The sequence below is a fragment of the Nuphar pumila genome, chromosome 7 (genome assembly GCF_984573655.1).
Source record: "Nuphar pumila chromosome 7, dmNupPumi1.hap1.1, whole genome shotgun sequence".
Taxonomy (NCBI): domain Eukaryota; kingdom Viridiplantae; phylum Streptophyta; class Magnoliopsida; order Nymphaeales; family Nymphaeaceae; genus Nuphar; species Nuphar pumila.
In genome coordinates, this window is record NC_143255.1 from 126,734,309 (window position 1) to 126,757,642 (window position 23,334).

The 23,334-nt window shown below is 39.0% G+C and overlaps 1 protein-coding gene across 2 annotated transcripts in view; it reads left to right on the forward strand.

The window, feature by feature from the left end:
* The window catches only part of LOC149833415 (gamma-secretase subunit APH1-like), an 89,976-nt gene that overhangs the window by 17,854 nt on the left and 48,788 nt on the right, over positions 1 to 23,334 (forward strand). For both annotated transcript variants that reach the window (XM_090015103.1, XM_090015102.1), the window contains 2 exons: positions 12,129 to 12,281; positions 12,612 to 12,697. In XM_090015103.1, the coding sequence (XP_089871229.1) occupies positions 12,129 to 12,281; positions 12,612 to 12,697 (239 nt within the window). The remainder of the gene's footprint in view (positions 1 to 12,128; positions 12,282 to 12,611; positions 12,698 to 23,334) is intronic.

Below are 23,334 nucleotides of genomic sequence, written 5' to 3' on the forward strand. Positions count from 1 at the left end.
GTATTAGCTATAAGGGTATTTTAGTTATTTTATGCATATTCATGTCGTTGAATATGATTGTAATTCCTCATTTTATTTTTTTCTTATTTTTGTAACTTTTCTTTTATCTTTTTTATGTACTATTTCTGTATATAATCAGTAGTCGGCTGTGTACAATGTACAACAGTCAACCACAGACTGTTGTACACAGTTAAGAATAAGAGTCGTTGGGCTGACTCCCAACGACTCTTTTTAGAGCCGTTGGGAATCAGCCCAACAACTCTTATGTGTTGCTAAGCTTATAAATAAGGGCTGTGAGCCCATTGTAAAGTTGTGTAATATAGAAAGGAATTTTGTCTCCTTACGTTTATAAAAACAGTGCATTTGTCGTACTTCTCTTCTTTTGTCGTATAAAGCATTTAAATGCTAGTTTATGCTATCATATGTCTTGAAGTATTTGAAGTATGAAGTTATTTGAAAACTTATTGTTTACAAGGATCTTTCACATGGTATCAAAGCAAGGTTATTATTGAAGAAGAAAGGTGATTATTGAAGATCACGTGCCTCGAAAGGCGTGCACCTGCCTTTCTCTTGATTTTCGGCGTGGAGGCTTCTTGCAATATATATCGAAATAATCAAACCACATCAAATAAGCTCTAAAGACTCGCTTGTGGTAAGATCTTCTTCACTCTATATTCCTTTCTTCTCAAAATGGAAGGAAAAGACTCACTTCTGTAATACCCATAATTTTTAGGCATTTATTTAAACATATTATACTATATATTTCATAAGAGAGGAATTTGGGCCTAGGATCCAAATTGCAGATCCAGGACCCATAAAGGGTTTTCCGAATAAATTTACCTCGTAAATTTGATATGTACGTATAAGTATAATAATTTTTAATTAATTAAATAATTCAGGGAATAATTATTTAAAAGAGGTGCGTAGATGGGTCTGGGATCCACGTACCGGATCCATGTACCTATATATATTTTAATATATATATATATACATGTATAATCTTAAATAAATAAAATTTTTAATTTTTTTTAAAAGTTAATCCGAGGATCCACAGTTGGATCCATTTGGATCCAACTTGTGGATCCATCTCGTTGGGGTCGGGTTACGGGTCTCGGGTCCGGACCCGAGCCGCACCCTGTACAACCTTTTAAAGAAATAAAGGGCAACCCGATAAGGGTTGCCCGATAATGCTGTAACAGAAAAAGAAAGGGGGGCAAGGGGGGGGGGGGTTACGCAGGGCGTAACCGACCCCGCACCTCTTGGAAGAGGAGGGGTTCGGTGGGCCGATAAAGGGGGAGTGGAGAGGGGGTTCTTGCCCTCTTCACTCGATCTCTCTCTCTCTCTCACGGTGTGAGTTACGCCGGGTAACGGGGGGGGGGGGGCTACCGGCTGCCATTGAAGGCCACAACAAGCAGCCTGTCGCGGCAGCAGCAAGGAGCATCAGCCGCTACCCTACCTTCGCGTCCCCAGCCTCCGATCGCCGGAAAAGCTTAAAAAAGGTACGGGTCTTCATTGAATCTTGGTGAGGGATCGAACAAGGGTTCGTATTCGAGTAAGGGTTTGAGATGAGAAGCCATGGAAGTCCGTTAGATGGTTACCCTCTGGGTTTTCACGAATTGATGGGGGTTATTTTGATCTAACCCTAACCCGTAAAATCCCCAAATCAGGCCGATAGGGGGAGGGGAAAAGAGGGGTCGGCTGAGGTAGTGGATGTCCCAGCTATGGAGGTTCCGAGTTCCTTAGGGATTTCTCAGATTTGGGGGTTTCTTAGTTAGGAAACGAGAAACCCCATGTTGCCTATTGAATTCATGCGAAAAAGGGGAAAAACTATTGTGCTTGCATTGCATTTTTGGCTTCCTGAATATGTATCTTTTTCACAACAGATTAAATGGTTGTAAAATATTCTCCTGGAACTTACTTGGAAGCACACCTCTTAGCATACTAAAGTAAATTTTTTTCAGAAATATTTGTTTATATTCTCTTAAGCTTCATTTGAACTTGCTGAAAAAGCTTTCCATCAGTTGAAAAGGGAGAGGAAAGAAACTCAACTGATTTAGGAGTACTAGCTGTGAAGTTTTTTTGAACTGTGGATGTTTTCTTTTTAACTGTTGATGATGCAAAAATTTGATTGCTGATCTTTTAATGACAAAGGAATTGCTAGCTGAAATGTCTATTTTTGACTAGCGTTAGAACCAGTTATTATGAACATTGTGCAGTTTTTGACAATTTTAGTCTTTTTGTTTTGTCATAAGTATTGAGTGGAAGAAGTGCATAAGATCATGAGAGATCTGTATAATGAGAAGTGTTTCATCTATCTATTGTAGCCTGTCTGAACTTTTAGTTACTTGGCAAAATACCCTTTCGTTTCTCTTTCTGATTATTCAAAAAAAAAAAGAGAGCAAACAAACAGTGTTAACCCTTTTGTTGTTGAATGGCTCAGGTCGGCTAGTAGCCAGGCGAGAGGCACTCGACTGATTGCCAGGCCGTGGCAGTGATGCTTAGGCCCATCATGGGTTGTGTGGTACCCTGCTAAGCCCAGCCGACTGGTGCTGGACTATATTTTTACAAAGGAAAATATGATAAATGCCATTTCCTTAACTGTCAATGCTTGTGGACAAATGACAGGTCAATTGAATCTTTGTTCATGTATAGTATGGCTCATATGGAAGCTTAGCTTAGCACTTTAATTTTTCAGAATACTAGCTAATCGTGTTAGACCTGGCTCTTTGCATACAGGTGAATGAAAATGCTAATATGCTTAGGCTTGATTTGTTATGCTTGATTTGGATATCGTTGTCTAGTTGTTTTCATGGGCATGAGCAATCATGAAACTAATGCTTTATTGCTTGAATCTACATGCATGGGTGTTCACATGTTATAATAAAACTAATCAATGAATGACAACATACATTTTGGTATAAATATGTGAATCCCTGCACATGAATCTTTGAAACCATGCTTGTGAGGTATGCATTGAAGATGCATATCTGATACATTCTTAAAACATTTAACACAACACATCGGAGGAACCCTACAAACCCAAATTTAGGTTAATCAGGTGATTCCAGGCCGATTTTCCTAAATTCAACATAGGCCAAAACAATAATCTGTGTATATGCTTGCGGAACCACATTTACACAGGTTAAGCCCACGTAAATGGGCTGAGCAACACTAACTAGCATGCTTGAGACATGCATACTGCAGAAACCACTGTAAAACCTACCTCTTTGAAGTTTTCTCCCCCTTTTTTTTGCAGAGTTTTGCTACAGCCGTGTGCCTCCTCCTTTAAATTGAGCATGAATGGAAGAGATAAGGAGAGGGAGAGAGGGTATTAACGAGAGGAAGGGGATGGGGGTCTTAAGGTGAGCGCGAGGGTCGGTTAGAGAGAGAATGGGGGAGGTTGAGGGGTCGTGGATGAGGAGTGGGAGGTCAGTTTCCCCCTCCTCTCCACGTTCTGCGTGACAAGGGTTTAACACCCCTCCTGTAACGACCCCAATCCATACCCTTTAAAAATGCGGAATTTTTTTTTTCTAAGAGTTGCGGAAACCTTCCCAGAGATCTGGGGTCCTCACAGTTCCACTTTCCATTGGATAGCCCATCCACCACAAACGAAGTTGCAATTATCATCCATATCAACCAACTAAAACTCTTTTATTAATGAGTAATAAAATTTTAAAGACAAGGTTTTCTTCAACTGAAAGTAAAGTAACAATTGCAGAAATTAAAAGAACTGAAAGACAAACGAAAGAGCCACTATATCCTCTACTGAAGCTGACAAGCCCAAGTATAACTCATCCATCCCCAGATGCATGTCCAACTTCACTGTTCACCATATCCTGTGAAAAACCAACAAAGTAGGGTGTCAGAACCGAAATTCTGAGCACAACTACTTCTAAAGAAAACAGGTGAGAGAAAGAACATGGATAAAATTTCATGCAGTGATTTGAGTGAGTACAAATATAAAATTTGCAACATTTAAATATCCATGACTACCAATAATTGCATATACTCACCAGTCAAGAACAGTAAAGCAGTGTCATATATCAATAACTAAAGAATCAAACATTTCAGCATGATTTCACAAAGTAAATCATATGCTACCACCAAATGATGTCATGATATCAAGAATGATTCAAACATGCATGATCTAATGCATAACAGAAAAATGCATGATTTCTTCTGTTATCTTTCATTTAAGTTCCATCTTTCCATATGCATGCCCTATTAGATGCACACATCCTTAAGTTCCTCTTTTTAATTACCGTGGCCCGCGGATACACCAAACGGGTACAAACCCCGAGGTCAAGTAAGTTCACAGGGTAGCTTAACACACAATTTGTATTTTATTACTGGGTTCCCACTTAGCCCTCGACCGATATCAGGAAACAACACCATCCATCGGAACATTAGACCTCCATATCTAATGTCGAGGACACAAGGGACACCCCACGCCCACAATTGCCACTTCCTTGGTACCATAAACTCACAGCTGTGACTAACACACCACTCCCGGGTAAAGTGGCGGGCTCTCCCTAAAACCGTGGTCACGAGAAGAACCTCAATATCGGGTTCAGGGGCAACAACGCACACAGAGTTTTTGTATCCTCACAGTCTCCCCAAGACCGGATATCTAAGATTCTCATACTCCAGATGAGATATCTCAGAATGTATATTACACTGTTCTTATTCTTTTTTATTTTTATTTAAAGTTCATTCTTTAAGTTTGCAACACTATATGCAAAAGTAAAGTGAAAACCCGCATCCTCCCTTGCGGGGACCCATTCGAGACTCCAGCCCGTGTAAACACATAGAACAGTGTAGTAAAGTGCCAAACCATTTTATGTGGTTTAAGTGATGCTTTTAAAAACATAAATAAAAGAAAACCAAACCCACGGCTCTCCAGGCCGATGATGGTCCAATTTGGCCATCGGTGAATCACATAATAAAACCAAATTAGTGTTTCATTTATAACACTAGGCCCAAAATGCCAAAAGCATATATATTCATGCAAATATAAACCTAAACATGTATGCATGTCATAATTCATTCATATGCATTTTCAATATGTGTGTGTTACCTACATCACATATGGGTCTTAACCAATCCGTGGTTTCTTTAAGTGTGTGAGTGTACATGTACCATTTCACATATAAATCAAGTGTACATGTTCAAGAAGACTTACTAATAATTGAATCATGCTCACACTCATGCGTACCATAGTCATAACAGTCCAGTGAAAGCATAAATCTCCACGACAAGTGTTTCCAAGTGCACATCCATATATGCCAATATAACCATGGACGTAAAACAACAACATTCACAAGCACGGTTTCAAAGATTCATGCGCAAGGATTCACGTATTTATACCAAATGTACGTTGTCATTCCTTAATTAATTTTATTATATCATGTGAATACCCATGCATGTAGATTCAAGCAATAAAACATTAGTTTCATGATTGCTCATGCCCATGAAAACAACTAGACAATGATATCCAAATCAAGCACAACAAATCAAGTCTAAGCATATTAGCATTTTCATTCACCTGTATGCAAATAGCCAGGTCTAACACGATTAGCTAGTATTATGCAAAAACTAAAGTGCTAAGCTAAGCTTCCATATGAGCCATACTATACATGAACAAGGATTCAATCGACCTGTCATTTGTCCACAAGCATGGACAGTTTAGGAAATGTCATTTACCATATTTTCCTTTGTAAAAATATAGTCCAACACCGTTCGGCTGGGCTTGGCAGGGTTCCACACAACCCATGATCTTATGCTACCCTTCCACTCAATACTTATAACAAAACAACAAGACTAAAATTGTCAAAAACTGCACAATGGTCATGATAACTGGTTCTAATGCTAGTCAAAATAGACATTTCAGCTAGCCATTTCTTTGTCATTAAAAGATCAACAATCAAATTTCTGCATCATCAACAGTTAAAAAGGAAACATCCACAGTTCAAACAAAACTTCACAGCTAGTACTCCTAAATCAGCTGAGTTTCTTTCCTTTCCATTTTCAACTAATGGAAAGCTTTTTCAGCAAGTTCAAATGAAGCTTAAGAGAATATAAACAATATTTCTGAAAACTTTGACTTTAGTATGCTAAGAGGTATGCTTCCAAGTGAGTTCCAAGAGAGTATTTCACAACTACTTAATTTGTTGTGAAAGAGATGCATGGTTGGAAACAGTACTGCAAGAAGCCAAAAATGCAATGCAAGCATAATAGTTTTTCTTTAATATTGACACTGAGTATAAAGCCCTTGATTAAGACTACTGTAGTCAAATGAACACTTATAAAAGAATTTCTCTACATAAAATGACTTATAGTTTATTTACAAAAATATACCCAGCAACACTATGGATTTGATTGGTATTCTTCTTCACAACAGTGACATTGCCATTTAGATGCACCATTTTGCATCTCATAAGTAATGTGCTTATTCATCATCAATTTCAGATAAAAGGATGCTACCCCTCCAAAGTCACTCTTCAATGTTGCGGTTAATTCATGTGATTGTCCTTTAGTTCTGGGCTCACCACAAATATGCCATAGACACATCCTGTTAATAGATGTTTTGATCACAAACCAGCTGCTAGCACTGTCGCAACCTTGTAGTTGTAGCCTTACCTCTATAGTGTATGATCCATTTCCTCGACTTAAGGAATATTACAGCATTGCTAGTTCCCAAATAGGACCAGCCACATAAATACCTCATACCTAGAACTGGAACATTCCTGTGCATGTCCAATAAGACCAAACATCAAATACAACCGCTCATTGTAGCATGATTTAACTTCAAATTTACCAATGAATTCTCATCTTATAATAACCCTAATTAATGATATTGTAAATGCATAAGTCGGCAACCAACATCTTTGCTGCATCCAAGTTAGAGAGGTTTCCTTGTAACTAAATTTGGATTTCCAAATCCTGAAGATGTCAACTGGTGATTGATTGATTTAATCAAACCACCAGTTTTTCAACAAGAAAATTGAATTTTTAGATTTTTATGCCATTTTTATTAAAAAGAAAAGAAAATTAGGTTCTTGAGACCCCTTTATTCTTTCTCAGGCGATGACCTGCTCGAAAATAACACTATCAAGTCAATCCAGATCTCAGTCTCCACCATCTATAACAAAAATCAGTTTAACTTTCAGTAAGCCTTATAACTTCAATATTTTAAATATTTAATCCAAAAATCCATCTCTTTCACTCTAAAATGTATGCACCCACTTGCTCCTAAAGGAAAAATCCTTCATACAATTAATAAATAGAAATTCTAAAATAAATATAACAGTTAATTATTCTGTGTCTCAAGTTTTTACAAGCTCTAAAAGAACTCACATAAAATGCTAAACATCGAGAATCAATCATTAAAGAAGTTAGCATCATGAACTTAACAAGAAATTTAAATACAATCCAAAAAGTAAGGAGGGTTAGGCAGACCCCACCAGTTATTATTCATCGAACCACTGGGGTTTGAACCTGCAACGTCCCCTCACAAGGAGACGTGCACTGACAGCTCCTACTAACTACATGGAGTCCCCAGTTTTATTACCCTTTCCTTACAAACAATATTGGCACCATATAATCCTAGAGTCCTCCAATGGCCTTTAGTATGCGACTTCTAAAGTAGGTTTTCTGAATACTATATATGTTTGTTGACATAGGCATTCGTAGTATTCTTTTGTGTTACTATAATATGAAATTTATGGATTGGACAATGTTCAAGGTACTAGAAAAAGCAAATGTTGATTTATCCAATGCAATCTTTTAGCAAGCTAATGATACTGATAAAAATTAAATATTTCAACTAAAACTAAAACAAGCAGACAGTTGTTGGCAAGACCAATTTCGACTGAACTGGGGTTTTTGTCAATCATCCCCAAATCTACAAGAAACTGAAAACCCCATGATTCTTGAGAAAAAGAATAGCCCCAGGAAGGGTTTTCCAAGAACTCATCTCAAACCATCGCACGGAATCGAACCCTTGTTCGATTCCTCACCCAAAATCCAAGAAGCACCGTACCTTATTGAAGATTTCTCCTGCGATCAACGGCGGCAATCGCGAAAGCAGGGCCGCGGCTAACGCTCCTCACTGTTGCAGTGGCCTTCGGTGGTGGCTGGTGGCCAAAACTCCACTCACGACTGTTGTCGTGGTTGTTGGTGGCCGAGATCTCGCCGGCGACCTCCTCTCCTCCGGCGCACGCACACAGACAGAGAGAGCGAGAGAGACGAGGGAGAGAGATGAGGGACTGAGTGGAGAGAGAGAGACGAGTGAAGAGAGTCCCCTCTCCACTCCCTCTTATCGGGCAAGACCCCTCCCCCCTTCACGCCGAGATGGGGGAGGTCGGTTACGCCCTGCGTAACCCCCCCTTCCCCCCTTTCCTTTTTCCTGTTAGGCTTTATCGGGCAACCCTTATCGGGTTGCCCCTTTTAAAAAGAATTCGGGTCCGGGTCTGAGCCCGTGACCCGCGATGCTGGGTCCATTTTAATAATGGACCCAGTTCGCCTATGAGTGCCGGATCCTCAGTTGGATTCGTGGATCCAATTGTGGGTCCGACCCTCTATACTTAACTTTATTTATTTTTCTTCTTATAAATACTATTAATTATTTATTTAATTAAAAATTACTATTATAAGTATAACTTGACGCCCCTTTGTGGGTTATTTATGGATTCTTTTATGGATCCGATAACGGATCCGAGGCCCAAAATTAGAAAAACACCTGTTATTTTCAAATAAAAATTATAAAAATTGAGGTTATTACACCTCCCCCCTTAAAAGTGTTGATTAGGGTTCCCTATTGAACACCCCCCTTTCTCACGGTTTTTTTTTTACCTTTCATTTAACGCACATGTACGTGCGAATTTGGATCAACCGTGACCCGCGACCCACTTATCTTTTTGGGTTCCAAAATTTCGGGCTTATCTGGATCCATCCGTGGATCCGGATCTTCTTCTCTTTTTTTTTTTAAATCTCGAATATAATCCCAATTTAATTTACTATGGATCCATTTACGCTATCATGAATTTTTAGTAGCTTATTATGGATCCGAGATCTGCTTTGTTCATAAATCCCTATAAGAAATCCGGACCTAAGGATCCGAAGTTTTCTTTTATACTGTCATGATTTGAAACCCTGGATCCAATTAAATATTCATGGATCCAAGCAAAATATTATGGATCCTCACATAAAATTTTAATTGAACCCTCGCCATGTTTAAATCCCTGATGTTCAGGATCCAAATGCAATATTGTGGATCCGAACATCGCATAAGCTATACCAATCCCACTAAAGTGTTGTAGGCCCAATATAGAAATTTTCTCATTAAAAATTTGATTTAAACTTCGCGGATCCACTCCATTCGTCTTGGATCCAATATCAAATTTGACTATGATATTGAGGATCCAATATCAGAGATTTGATCTATTAACTGACATCTATATTAAATTAAGATGTCCAGGGTTCAATATTGAAGAATCAAACCAGACAATAAGGATCCGACATTGAAGATCTAAACAGGATATCCGAGATCCAAATACGATTTAACAAATAAAACAATAGAATTATCCTTATACTAGCTTTAGTACATGAATTTCAAGTTTATTTAAATCGGTAAAATTCACGGGTATTACAACAACAGGCCTTGGGTACAAAACTAAAGCTGAGTACCGCTTTTCATCTCCAAACCGACGAACAATCAGAAAGAACCATCTAGACTCTGGAGGATATGTTGCGAGCCTGTATGTTGGATTGGAAAGGTGAGTGGGACAAGCATGTGGTTCTGGCCGAGTTCACTTACCATAACAGTTACCATGCGAGCATAGGTATGACTCCTTTTGAGGCTATGTACGGATGACCCTGCAGATCGCCCGTGTATTGGGATGAAGTAGGCGAACAATCCATTGAATTACCAATCGTGCTATAACATTATGCTCAACATGTTCAGATGATAAGGGAAAGATTGCGAACAACTCAAAGCTGACAAAATAACTATGCGGACCAAAGACGCAGAGAACTCACTTTCGAAGTAGGAGATTAAGTCTTTGTAAAAGTATCACCAACCAAAAGTGTCTTTCGATTTGGCAAAAAAGGAAAATTGAGTCCCCGATATGTGGGTCCATTTGATATTTTAGAGCGAGTTGGTGAAACGGCATATTGGGTAGCTCTACCCTCTTAGTACGCACAGATTCATAATGTATTCCACGTGTCTATGCTGAAGAAGTATATTGACGATCCGTCCCATGTGATTCAATACGAGGATGTGAATATATATGAAGATCTGACTGTTGAATATCAATATCATTCTAACACTATTCTTACATTAATATTGCTAATTTTCTTAGAGTGGCTGGCCTTTGTTATGTTAACCAGAGAGAGGACCCTTCCTCTCCAAGTAATGTACATTCATAGCATTATAAATATTATCTCTCTCTGAAGAATGTTGAGAGATAAATTTCCCATGGACGTAGATCCTATCGGTTCAAGCCACGTAACTCATGTGCACCGTGTGATTTGCTTGTGTGGTTTACCTACTCAATTCTACAGTGATGCCTTCACAATCTTTAGGATAATCACTGAAATTAGGCTGAGTTCCCATTTGAGAAAATTTGGCACTATTAGATCTTATAAAAGGGAAGAAAGGACATTTTTATGTGGTTTTGTTTTGTTTAGTTTTGCACTTTGCAGAATACAACAACAGCAACTACGCCTTCATCCCAAAACAATTGGGGTCAGCGATATGAACCAAAAAAGATTCATTTTGGGTCTTCCACATGAATCCTTTTCCTCCAATCATTTCTATCCAATGCCATGTCCTCGGTGAGGTTCAAAGCATTCATATCCTTTCCTATCATCTCCATCCAAGTCTTCCTAGGCCTACCCCGACCTCTTTTAACTAATATATTTTCCCATTTCTCCAACCTTCTAACTGGAGCATCATTAGGCCTTCGCCGAATATGTCCAAACCACCGTAAACGATTCTCTCGCATCTTATTTTCAATGGGTGCAACACCTACCTTCTTACGTATCTCCTCGTTCCGAATCTTATCTTTTATTGTATTTCCACACATCCATCTAAGCATCCGCATCTCAGCTACACTCATTTTTTGAATATGATGTCTCTTGGCAGCCCAACATTTCGTACCATATAGTAAAGCGGGTCTAATAGTCGTCCTATAAAACTTTCCCTTCAACCGCAATGGCATTCTACGATCGCATAGCACTCCAGTTGCACTTTTCCATTTCATCCACCCAACCTTTATCCTATGATTTACATCTCCATCAATTTCTCCATACTTTTGAATGATGGATTCCAAATATTTGAAATAATCATTAACCGATATTTCTTGCTCACCAAGCTTCACTACACTCCCATCACTACTTCGTTGCTTACTAAACCGACATTCCATATATTCAGTCTTACTCTTACTCAACTTAAAACCTCTAGCTTCCAATGTCTGTCTCCATAATTCTAACTTAGCATTAACCTCAGCTCTAGACTCATCAATCAAAACAATATCACCAGCAAACAACACCACGGTACATTGCAGAATGCCTGTACTTATTCTTGGAGATATAATATATTATCTTTGAGAATGTGAAAGAACATAATTATTTTCAAAATTTCAGTAAACTTAGTGCTCTTTCTCTCGCGCACAAATATGCGATTAGTGGCTTCATACATAATCCAAAGCTGGCATGGAACACACACATAGAAAGTAGGCATAGCAGTAGATGCCACCAGTGGGCTGTAAATAAGTGGTTCCCGCTGTACCATTTTATCCTTGCATTTGTTTCTCAATTTTGTTAGGAAGCCTGGCATGAGTTTTATGTAATTGCGTCGAGTAATGAAATCCTGTGACAAGTTGGAAGATTTAATAGCACAGTCTACTGCTCCAAAATCTCAACTATTCGAAAGAAACACTTTATTGCTGCTGGCATTGGAGGAAGTCGATTATTTTTTGAGGAAGCTGTCGGTGCTCATATTACTTCTTAACTCTGCTTCACTGCATTTTGCAAACTTTATTCTACTATTTTACCTGAGGCACATATATCTGTTTTTCCTTTGATTGATTATTTCATTTTTAATTTATTGGCATTGATGGTTGCAGTGCACTTTTATGGCTTGTAAGCCTGATCATACTATCTGCAGTGTGGAGAGGTTTTCTTCCTCTGCGATCTTCAGTGTGGCTATATGTGCCTCTCCTTATTTCGTCAGTTGGCCTTCAGGAAGGACTCAGGATCCTTTTCTGGAAGATCTACAAGTATGCTAGATTTTGTCACTGCTTCTATTGAACATCTGTTGCAGCATATTCTTATAAGTTTCATCTTTGATTTTTCTTAGTTTTTTTTCTTTATTGTTTTTCCTGTTGTATACAGCTGAGGCATTTTTTATGTTACTTTGCATGAAAGTTAGAACTTTCTTATATTAGTATTAATTTCATTTTGTAGAGTTTATGCACTAATGAAAAAGCAAAATTCATGTGTCTTGGTTCATTTTACTGAAAATATTTTCTCTTATCCTAACCTTCTTCATTTTAGGAATAATTCATATTTTCATTCTTTGCTTAGTGACCTTCTCGACTATACTGCAGAAAGCTTGAAGATATCTTGGATGCTTTTGCTGATAGAGTATCAAAACCTCGCCTTTTCTTAAGTGATAAAATGCAAATTGCACTTGGTAAGTTTTAAGTGTTTAACTATTTGTTCTTGCTCTTTTTGGTAGTAACATAATTAAATTTTGCCCTCCATAACAAATTGGACTTGCATATTCTATATTCAATCCCATTTTTTTCTTTTCTAGACATGGTGTCACAAAAACCAAAGCCATAAGTACCTAAACTAACTTCCATAAAATGTTAGAAAAACATGAGGGAACAAGGATAAATGTAATGTCGTGTGTTTTTCTTCATATAAAAATCAATATCAATGTAATTGTTGCGATGCATGAAAAACAAGTAAAGAAGGAGCAACCTAAGCGCACAGCTCACCAGGCCCACAATGATTCATTTTGATCATCGATGCATCATATGCAAAAACCATAACATGCCAAATATGTAATGATGTCAACATGCTTTACAATGTACATTCATATGTGTCAATTAAACAATATGCATGAGCTACCACATTCATATGCATGTGTTTACTATTCATGTGCATGTACTTTTATCAAATCATTCCACATACATGCATTTACTCATGAATCATCTCAATTTGGACAGGTGAACAATTCATGCATTTATGTACATGCGAGAGACACATCAATTCATGTATGCACATGCACTTAAAACAAACTTCATATAGCATAATACTTAAGCATGTCACATCAATTCAAAGCATGTGAAAGTTTTTCATTCACAACACGTATTCAAACCCACATACATGTACATAACCAAAATCTGGAAATTTATCATGCATATTAAATGTCTAATTCCAGAGTTAAATACATCAAGTGTTAAATATAATTTTTTTTCTTGAAGTTGGCTTATCAAGCCTAGCCAAGGCCGTCGACTAGGGTTCAACTCCGAGCCGACTGAACTCAAACAGGCCACCCGCCTGTCCAAAACAAAGTCTCTTTTATTTATAAAAACTTTGTTTTTGAAATTATATTTCATACATCACTTTTTTTTTTTATAAAAGCAGGCCAACTCGACCCAGCCGGCTCAGTTGGCTGGGTCTGGGCTGAACAACTACCCAACCGATCCAGAGAATTGGCTACGCCCAGAATACTAAAAAAAACTTTAAAATATATCATTATTCTGTTTTTTTATTATTTTTTTAAAACTGATCAGATTGAGCCTAGCCGACCCAGTGAGCTGGGACTCAGACCCTGCCCAGCCAACTGGGGCCCGATCTGGACTTACTTCCTCCTTTGGGAAAAAATGTATGGCTGGTGGTTCCTTTTAGACTTACTTTTGTTTGGCATAATACAAGTGTTGAAATGGTTCTGCTCCTTTGTTAAGCATTTTTGTTGGTGAATGAAAACAGAAGATGCTAGCATGTAGGATACAATGTTTATATATGGAGTTTTCACATATATGTATTATGCATCTTCTGTAGTTCTAAAGCATGTTAAGCTAAAATTATGAGTCTTATCTGCAAAAGGTATGTGTGTAACATAAATTAAATTGTTGCACTACGTACTAGGAAGTGACAACTTAAATTAGGTGGACCAAATTTCAGTAGGTTGTGCTTTCCGCTGGTTGTAATATTTTATGAGACAAATAGTTATGTTCCGTTGTGGCCTAAACCGCCAAGTCACCTATAACATGCAACTGTTGATGCCATTGGGTTAGACAATTCAAGAGTCTTAGTAGGATTTTTGGATGCATTGACTCATCCAGAAATTTAGGCAATCAGCTCAGATTATTGGCCATGGGCAGAGGCTCACCTTGCCTTTTGTTTTACTTCAGTTTTCTATAATTTCCCTTGGTTTCATATATCAATTGTTATCGCTCTTCCAAAATTACTTCATGATCCTCAAAATTGATTTGTGAAACCAGATTCTATTTTCTTTTTTTGACTGCTGTAATCTCCAAAGTGTGCCCAACCAACTAACAGTCGGCTGGGGTTAAAACCACCTGTACCCAGCCGACAGTCAGTCAGTTGGGGGCTAAAATATCTTTTTATAGGTATATATTTTTATTTTTCTTTTCTTTGTAAAACATAGCCAGTACTTGGCAGGGTGACACACGACCCATACTGGGCTTGTGCACCGCCTGTCACAGGCTGCCAAGGTCTGGCAATCAGCCAAGCTCCACTCGGCAGGCTGCCAGCCAACCCAAGGAACTTTTTTTTTTGAAAGGTACCACTCGACCGGGTCGGTTGGTGTGATAATTGCAAATTTTTTTCGCTTGTTCCTCTTTTCCTTCTCTTTTCTCTTCTAGTCTCTATTCCTTTTTTGAAGGGAAATAAAAGATAGAAAAGAGGAGAGAAGAGAAAAGAAAAGAAAAGCAAGAGGAAGAACTCTTTTGCAAATGTCTCACTTGATCTTAATTTTGAAAATGTTTTGAAATTACTCGCCTCCGTTCTTAAAATATTTGCGGGAAAAATGGAGAGACGAGATTCGCTCGTCGGTACGAGGTTCAACCGTTCCTGGCGCCTTTACCAGGGGTAATCGAACCAAGGATCGAACTTATGCCTTTTGCTTTGCCTAAATATTATCTATGAATTTATTCTAAGTCTAAGAATGCTCAGAGAATCATGCTTGTGCGAATGCAAAGATGTATGCTCTTTTGAGAAGAATAATTTAGAAGTTTTGGGGATTTTCCAAGTGATTTTGAAATAAATTTGAGAATATGGTGAAGAAATGGTTTTTGAAAGTTGAAGATTGAATTAGAAAAGTTAGATTTTGAATCTAACTTTAAGAATTGAAAGAGATCTGAAAGAGGAAACTTGAAATCCCAAGCCTTGGAATAATCAGAGGTTTGACAATAAATCTTTGAATTTGAAGAAATGAAGAGAAACAGAGAATTTGAAGTAAGAATGAGTTTTCAAAGTTTAAAATGAACTTTGAATTTGAATCGATTTTAAGAATCAATTTTGGTTTTGAATTCAGAACCTAAAATAGAAATTTTGATTTGGGAATTGAATTTAGACTTGGAAAAAAATGGTTTTGGAAAATAGAAATTGAAATTTGGAATCTTGAAATCCAGATGAGATTTGAGAATGGAAATGAGTTTGGAATTGAAAATCAATTTGGAAAATGGGGTTGGATTTGAAAATCTGAATCCTAGATGGAATTGGATCTGAAATCTGGAATCCTAGATGGAATTGGATTTGAAATCTTGAATCCTAGATGGGATTGGATCCGAAATATGGAATCCAAGATGGAATTGGGTTTTGCAATCTAGAATCTAAGATGGAATTGGATTTGAAATCTGAATCTAAGGTGGAATCAGATTTGGATATCTGTGATCCAAGATGAGATTGGATTTGAAAATCTGAATCCAAGGTGGAATTGGATTTTAAGTCTGAAATCCTAGATGGAACATGATTTGAAATCTGAAATCCTAGATGGAATTGGATTTGAAATCTGGAATCCTATATGGAATTAGAAGGTGAATCTGGGAACCTAGATAGAATTTGGATTTTGATTCAAGAAATCAAGATAAAACTTGAAGATGGATTTGAATTTAGGGAAAATCGAATTTTGAGATTCAGAATCAATCTCAAAACCTTAATTTTAGATAAATGATTTGAATTGAGAATCAAGACTCAATCTTTAGATAGAACTTTGGAGATTTTGAAGAATAAACTCGATTTTAAACTTGAATTTTGAAATCAGGAGATAAATCTGGAAATTTCAAAGTTTAACTTGAACTTTGAAATACGATCTGGGATATTGAATTGAATTTAAAATCAAATCCTGAAAATGAAAATGAATTTGAATTTTCAAAGTTGAATTGAACTTTAAAATTGGATTTGAATTGGAAATTGAATTTTAAATATAGAGGTGAATTCAAAGTCAAATTGGACTTTGAAATTGAAGTTTGAATTTTGAAATGAGATAGAATTTAAAATAGAAAGATGAATTTGAATTTATAAATAAGAATTGAAGATTGATTTGAGAGATGAAGAAGATATTTGAAGAATCATCTAAAAATCACTTGGATTTTTAAAGAAAATTTGAAATAATTTGAAAAATATGATGTAATTCTATCTTAAATGATGAATGAATTAAAGAATTTTGAAAATTGGATATTGAAAAGCATATTTCATTCTTTAAATGAATTGAAATAAGATTGAAGATATAATACATTTCTGACTATGGTCATAAAATATATTATAAGATAATCATATTTAAATTCAGATAAAAAATAAAATATATTTTGTGCCTTTATAGAGTTTGAAATGAAATTAACTCTCAATATATCCTGACTATGGCCATTGATATATATTTTGAATTAATTTCAAGTTAAACTCTGATAAAGGAAGAAAAATTTAGAAAATATGATGATTTTTGAAAGAGATTCAGTGTGAATCCAATGTTATTCCATAAAAGATAAGAATCCTAAGCATTGCCCACATTTTGACTATGACCATCAATGTGAGTCAGTTGCTTAGGATTAATTACCTCTCATTAGAATGGTGCACATGCCTTTCGTGTTTCACCATGGTGGATTTTCAGAAATAAAAGAGAAAATAAAATGAAACAAGTAATTCTTTAAAATATATATGTTCATACATTCTAACCTATGCTAGAAATGTAAAATTCTTATTATAATCTAGCTATTACAATTATGAAATTGAAATTTACAATTTCTAAGCTAAAAAATGATGCTTTCTATACATTTCCTGCAAAACGACAGAGTTAGCATGAAACAAAAGACGAAATGGGGAAAGAAACCAAGAAATTGCATTGGATTTATCGTGTATATGATGATGCATAGGTAATGCATGAAATGCCATGCCAATGTCATTAAAAATCCATTTATGAGAATGCATGTAAGATGAAAATATAAGAAAACATGGATCTACTGTGAACATGAAATGCATGAATTGATTTAGCATGTATACACACTAGACTTATAGTGGAAATTCAATGAGAAGGCTAAATGTAAAACCCAGTTTTTTAAAAAAAAATAAAAAAATATCGGACCCGGGTCGGGTCCAGACCCGACCCGGATCCAATCCGTGCCCAACCCCTCGAAAACCCCTTTTCAGAGGGACTGGCAGCCCACGGCAGGGGGGGGGGGGATCTCCGGCGACACAGGGGGCGGGCCCTGTGTGCGCCCCCTCCTTATAAAAAGGCGAGAGGGGAGAGGGGAGGGCTTACGAGCCTCCCCCGACCCCCCGACTCTCTCTCTCATCTCTCGTCTCTCCCCTCTGTCTCTGCTCTCTCCCCTCCCCGACTCCATCTCTCCTTCGTTCCCTCACTCTCCTCCCCAGCGAGCCCCGCCGGCGGTCACCTCTCCGGCGAGCCCCCCCCTTCACGACGATCACCTCCCCGGTGACCTCCCACTCCCTCCGGCAGCCCAGGTAACCTCCCTCCCTCTCACTGTCTCCCTCCCGATAGCGGCAGGCAGGGGCCAAAGGCCCCTGCGACTCTCCCTCCCTCTGTTTACCTTTCGGCAGGGGGCCATCGGCCCTTGCCCCTTTTCTTTTCAAAATTCCAGCAGGGGCCGATTGCCCCTGCCTTTTTTTTTATGAACGACAGGGGCCATTGGCCCCTGCCCCTTTCTTTTAAAACCTGGGCTCCTGCCCCTTCTTTCTTTAAAACCCAGCAAGGGCCTCCTAAGGCCCTTGCCCCTTTCTTTTTGGAGACCCAGCAGGGGCCGATGACCCCTGCCCCTCTCTAACCGACAGGGGCCTCTGGCCCCTGTCCCATTTCCTGTCGAGCAAAGCTCGGCAGGGGGCATTTGGCCCCTGCCTCATCTTTCGAGGGCCGCAGGTGTGCATTTGGCCCCTGCGACCCCGTCTCTTTCTCGTTTTGCCTCCCGACAGACCAACGGAAGGGGGTGGGAAGCCTCCCTTCCATTCGAGGTAGGAGAAGCCGAGTCTCCTCTCTACCTTTGCTCGTTTTTATGCCTTCTAAAAAGTCATACTTTTGCAGTGTTGCGCAACGGAGCCCGTTCGCGCCCCGTGAACTAAACCGACGATCACCTACGCTCATAGATGACTTCTTCCTCGCAATGCCCCAAGGTAGGAGAAGTTGCACAAGGACTTAAATAATTAAATCGAGCTTAAATAATTAAAGATTGAAAGGATTTAATTATATATTTATATACATATACGTATATAAGTACGCTTTTAATTCAAGGACGCGGTTTCGCGATCCTTGTCCTTTGCTTTCGCATTTCCTGTTTCTATTTGCCATCGCGCTTTGCGCCCAAGCTTTTGTTTTCGCATTTACTGTCTTTTAATTCAAGGACGCAGTTTCGCGATCCTTGTCCTTTGCTTGGATTTCCTGTTTCTGTTGCCGTCGCGCTTTGCGCCCAGGCTTTTGCTTTCGTATTTACTACTTACTGTCTTTTAATTCAAGGACGCGGTTTCGCGATCCTTGTCCTTTGCTTTCGCATTTCCTGTTTCTGTTTGCCGTCGCGCTTTGCGCCCAGGCTCTTGCTTATCGCATTATTGTTTTTCATTTTTTGCCTTGCCATCGACTCAGCGTATTCGGGAGGAATACGTATTCCACTATTTTACCCGATATATTTTGGGAAAACCCTTGATCTGGGGCAAGATCAAGTTGTTGGGTGATGGGTTCTTTTACGAAACCCATTTACCAAAACCAGTGTTGTGACTTGCATAGCATCCAGACACTGCGTCATCGGATGTCAGATTCGAGAAAATCACATGCCATATGTTGGCAAGTTGTGGGTCGTTTCGAAAGATTTAAAATGTTAAAATAGCTTTCTAAAACATTATATCTTTGCGAAACACACTCCCGAGGCTCCTATTAAGGACCTATATCCCTTTCCTCGTAGTGTACTCTTGAACATGTGAGGCATGTTAGTACTACGACGATTGGATGAGATGGTCTTTTGACCTCGATCAATGCTTTGTGCACGTTGATGAAAACACATATAAAAAAAATGGGATCGCCTTCATAGGCAAGATGCTCGTTTTGGTCTAATGGACCAGAGCATGAAGAATGAGGCAATGGCTAAGAAACCCCGTCGCGCTCAATTCAACCTGGCTTCGTCAAGAGAGAGGACGAAAGGTACTAACTTCGATGGACAGACCATTTATGACTTTTTTCGGGCAAAAGACCCATCTTCCTCAGTCATCGGAGGTTAGGGGGGATAGGGGCTACATAAGTTAGCCTAACACTTCTGCAGAAGTTTGGATGCATCCCTATCAGGCCTTGGGGACTTACTCTCTCGGCCATCGGTCGTTTCCATAGGAATAAGATTCAATCAACCAACCGAAGTATCTTAAAATACTTAACATAATGAACACTCCTGGTACAAACTTCAGTTAGCAGTGGGAGTTCTCCAGACACAACGTATGGTGATGGATCGATGCATGTGAATGACATGGATGGTAAAACAACTGAGATCAATGCTGAGCAGAGGAGAATGAAACTGATAAACATTGGAAATACCATGTAATGGATGCTCATACGATACTGATATGACAATGATTATGATGAAAATGAGCAATGGAATTATAACGGAGGCTTTACAAATTCATAGGGAGATTGATGCTGTACTGTAAAGAAAATATGAACATACCCATAATGTATAGACAGACTAAAAGAAAACAACATTGATTCCCAGATGAACATATATAATTGATAAACCATGTGAGATTGATGAAATTGAATCAAACTAACCATGATGAAGAGTATTGAACCTACGTTACCTGTGGGCATGTGGATGCCTCTTATCGATGACATGTATTGAATCAACACTCTTAGTAAAAAAAAGTGATGTATAATGCACTCGTTAGATCTTTTGTAACTCCTATCACAACAGATAAATTTTGTGTCTCAATCCCCATATGATCTTCCAGTCGGATCATACCGACTTGCTGTAATACCATTGCCCCTCCCCCCCCCCCCCCTCCTTTTACAACTTCTGAAGAATGGATAATCGACTTCCATGAACATAACAAAAGCTGAGTGATATTTGAAACGAATATACCCAAATCAGCTTATATCGATGGAATACAAAACACGTTGATGCAATGCAAAATGCAAAAGATAATTAGAGGGGATGCCTTGATAATGAAATTAGACTATGATATATAGCTAAACCTGAAAGGGAAAATTGATATGTAAGACACAGTAGGCACAAATGCATCACAGACGCAATACTTGGACCAACTGTAATGCTATGAGCTTGATTGCGAGAGGGTCTACAAATGGAGGGCATTATAGAACTGAAAAGGAAGATGACGGTGGGCTATTAGGTCTGATGTAAACAAATGATTAAAATCAGAATGAAAAAAAAGGGGAATCGAACACCACACGATATATCAAAACATAATCAAGAGATCAAAACCTGAAGGGAATTTAAAATATGAACATGGGATTAAAAAAAAAAGAAAAAAGAGAGAAAGGGAACCAAAATGAAAAAGGGAAACAAAAGTAAACCCGAAAGCAGATCGGAATGCAATATCTGGGTGAATTGGTGATGCCATTGTGAGGCCTTGCCGATTACCCGTATGTAAGGAAATGTATAAAGCGAAACCGAAAATCCAATGTAAATTTGAAACCGAAGTAAGCATGAAAAAAATAAAAATATCGATGAGAAATTATATATAAACATATAATGAAAGCGAAAACAGAAACTCGAACTATGAACAAACGTTAAAACCTATGAAAATTAAAGAAATAAATGGTGGAAGGGAAATGTCAGAACAAATGTTTCGTTGCTGTTGCACATGGGTGGGTTAATGTTGCACAGGCAACTCAACACCACCAGAGGTGCGTTAATGGAAGCCCAAAACCGAAAACCAAGAGAAAAGTAAATCAAAGAAGTAGAAGAGAGAGGATGGTTGCTTACCTGTAGCCGCAACTTCAGAGTGGTCGACTTCCTTGGTTTTGCAGGGATTCTTCAGCTGGTGCCCATAGTACTCAGGGAGAGAGGGATGAAGAGGCGATCAGAGAAGAAGAAGGGGAAGAAGCATCGAATATGGGGAGGTGAAACGCGATTTGGATGAAGCGTGAAGGGGAAATGGTGAAGACGAATTAAGGCAGAAGACCCCTGCGCCTCTTGTTTTATAACAGGAGGCCGTTAGGCTTTCTTTCAATTGGGTCCTTCTTGGTTTTGAGATTTTCCAAAAGGTGTCTCCCTAGTTTTTTTCGAAATTTTCAAAAAGGGGGCTCTTTTACAATTTCTTTTCAAAAGGGGTGTTTAAAAGCCATTTTTTCGATTTTCTATTCTTTTCTATTTTTTTGTTCTTTTTGTATTTTTTATTTTTTTGGTGTTTTTGAAGTAAAAACTCTGAAAACTAAAGGATTTTAAACTAATTTTGCAAATTTCAAAAATATTTACAAAAGAAGGATTTTTCTGAGAATTCGTGTTTGATCTTTGGAAATTTCTTCAGAAAACAGGTTTGGATCCGGGTTTTGAGGAAATATTCGAGTTTTGGATCTCGAATTGAGAAATACAGAGCAGTGGATCCAAATGGATACCGGATGGATTGTTGGCTCAGATTTGGGTTTTGACACTGAATCCGGATCCAAAATCTAGTCAGATATAGAGAACGGATTCTGATTCCGGTGAATTAGAGAAATAACTGGATTTTTAGCTCAAGATCGACTCAATTACTCAGAAAAATGGGGGCCAGGGGCAAAATGGAAATATTTACAAAATTTTGAAAAATTTGGGGTGTTCACAGCTGGGTTTGGCTCCAACCCAGTCGAGCTCAGTCGGTTGGGCCTGACAGTCAATACATAGGCCCAGATCGAGCCTGTGCACACTGCCAAGGCCTGGCAGCCAGCCGAGTGTGTTACGCCCCAAAATTTTAACCCAAATTTTGAGAATTTTTTTTCATAACAGCGAAAACAATCATTTCATTGATTTAAGCATCAGGCGCATTACATGAGTGATCAAGCAACAACATTTATTTTATTCTAGATAAATAATGACATCGGAGTTTCAAATAACATGAATACCAATATATTGAAATTTAATCTGAGATGTTTCGGGAGCACAATAAATCAAATATCTCGATCAGCACCCCATCCCACATCGGCGATCCGCATTCCGTCCGACGAGCTTCCTCCGAACCCCCCCTGGTACGCCACCGCCTCCTCTTCTCCTTTTCTTCTCCTCTTTCGTCTCTCTCCCTCTCTTTCCCCCTCGTTTCCCGGTTACGCAGGGAGGGGAGGGCTGAGCCACCTCCCTGCGAGCCCTTTTAGCGAGGGAGGGGCAGAGCCCCTCCCTGTTTCGTGAAGGGTACGGGAGGGACCGATTCCCCTCCCGGTGCCCTTCTGGCTGCAGGGGAGGGGCTGAGCCTCCTCTCTGCTTCCTTTACTGCAGGGGAGGGGCTAAGCCCCTTCCCTGCTTCTGTCACGGCAGGGGAGGGGCCGAGCCCCTCCTCCCTGCCCCTCTTTCTGTTCCAGCAGGGGCCATCGACCCCTGCCCTGTTTATTTCAGCAGGGGCTGCAGGCCCCTACCTCTTTTTGATTGTTCTAGCAGGGGCCATCAACCCTTGCCCTTTTAGTTGTTCTAGCAGGGGCCATCGGCCCCTGCCCTTTTTGCTTGCCAACAGGGGCCGATGCCCCCCTGCCCTTTATGCAGAAGCCTATACCCTTGGCAGACAGGCTCGTGTAATCTTCGAAAACTATATGGTGATGGTGTAAAACCCACAAATAAAAAAATGTATTGGACTCGGGCCGGGTCGGGTTAGATCCGTACCCGATCC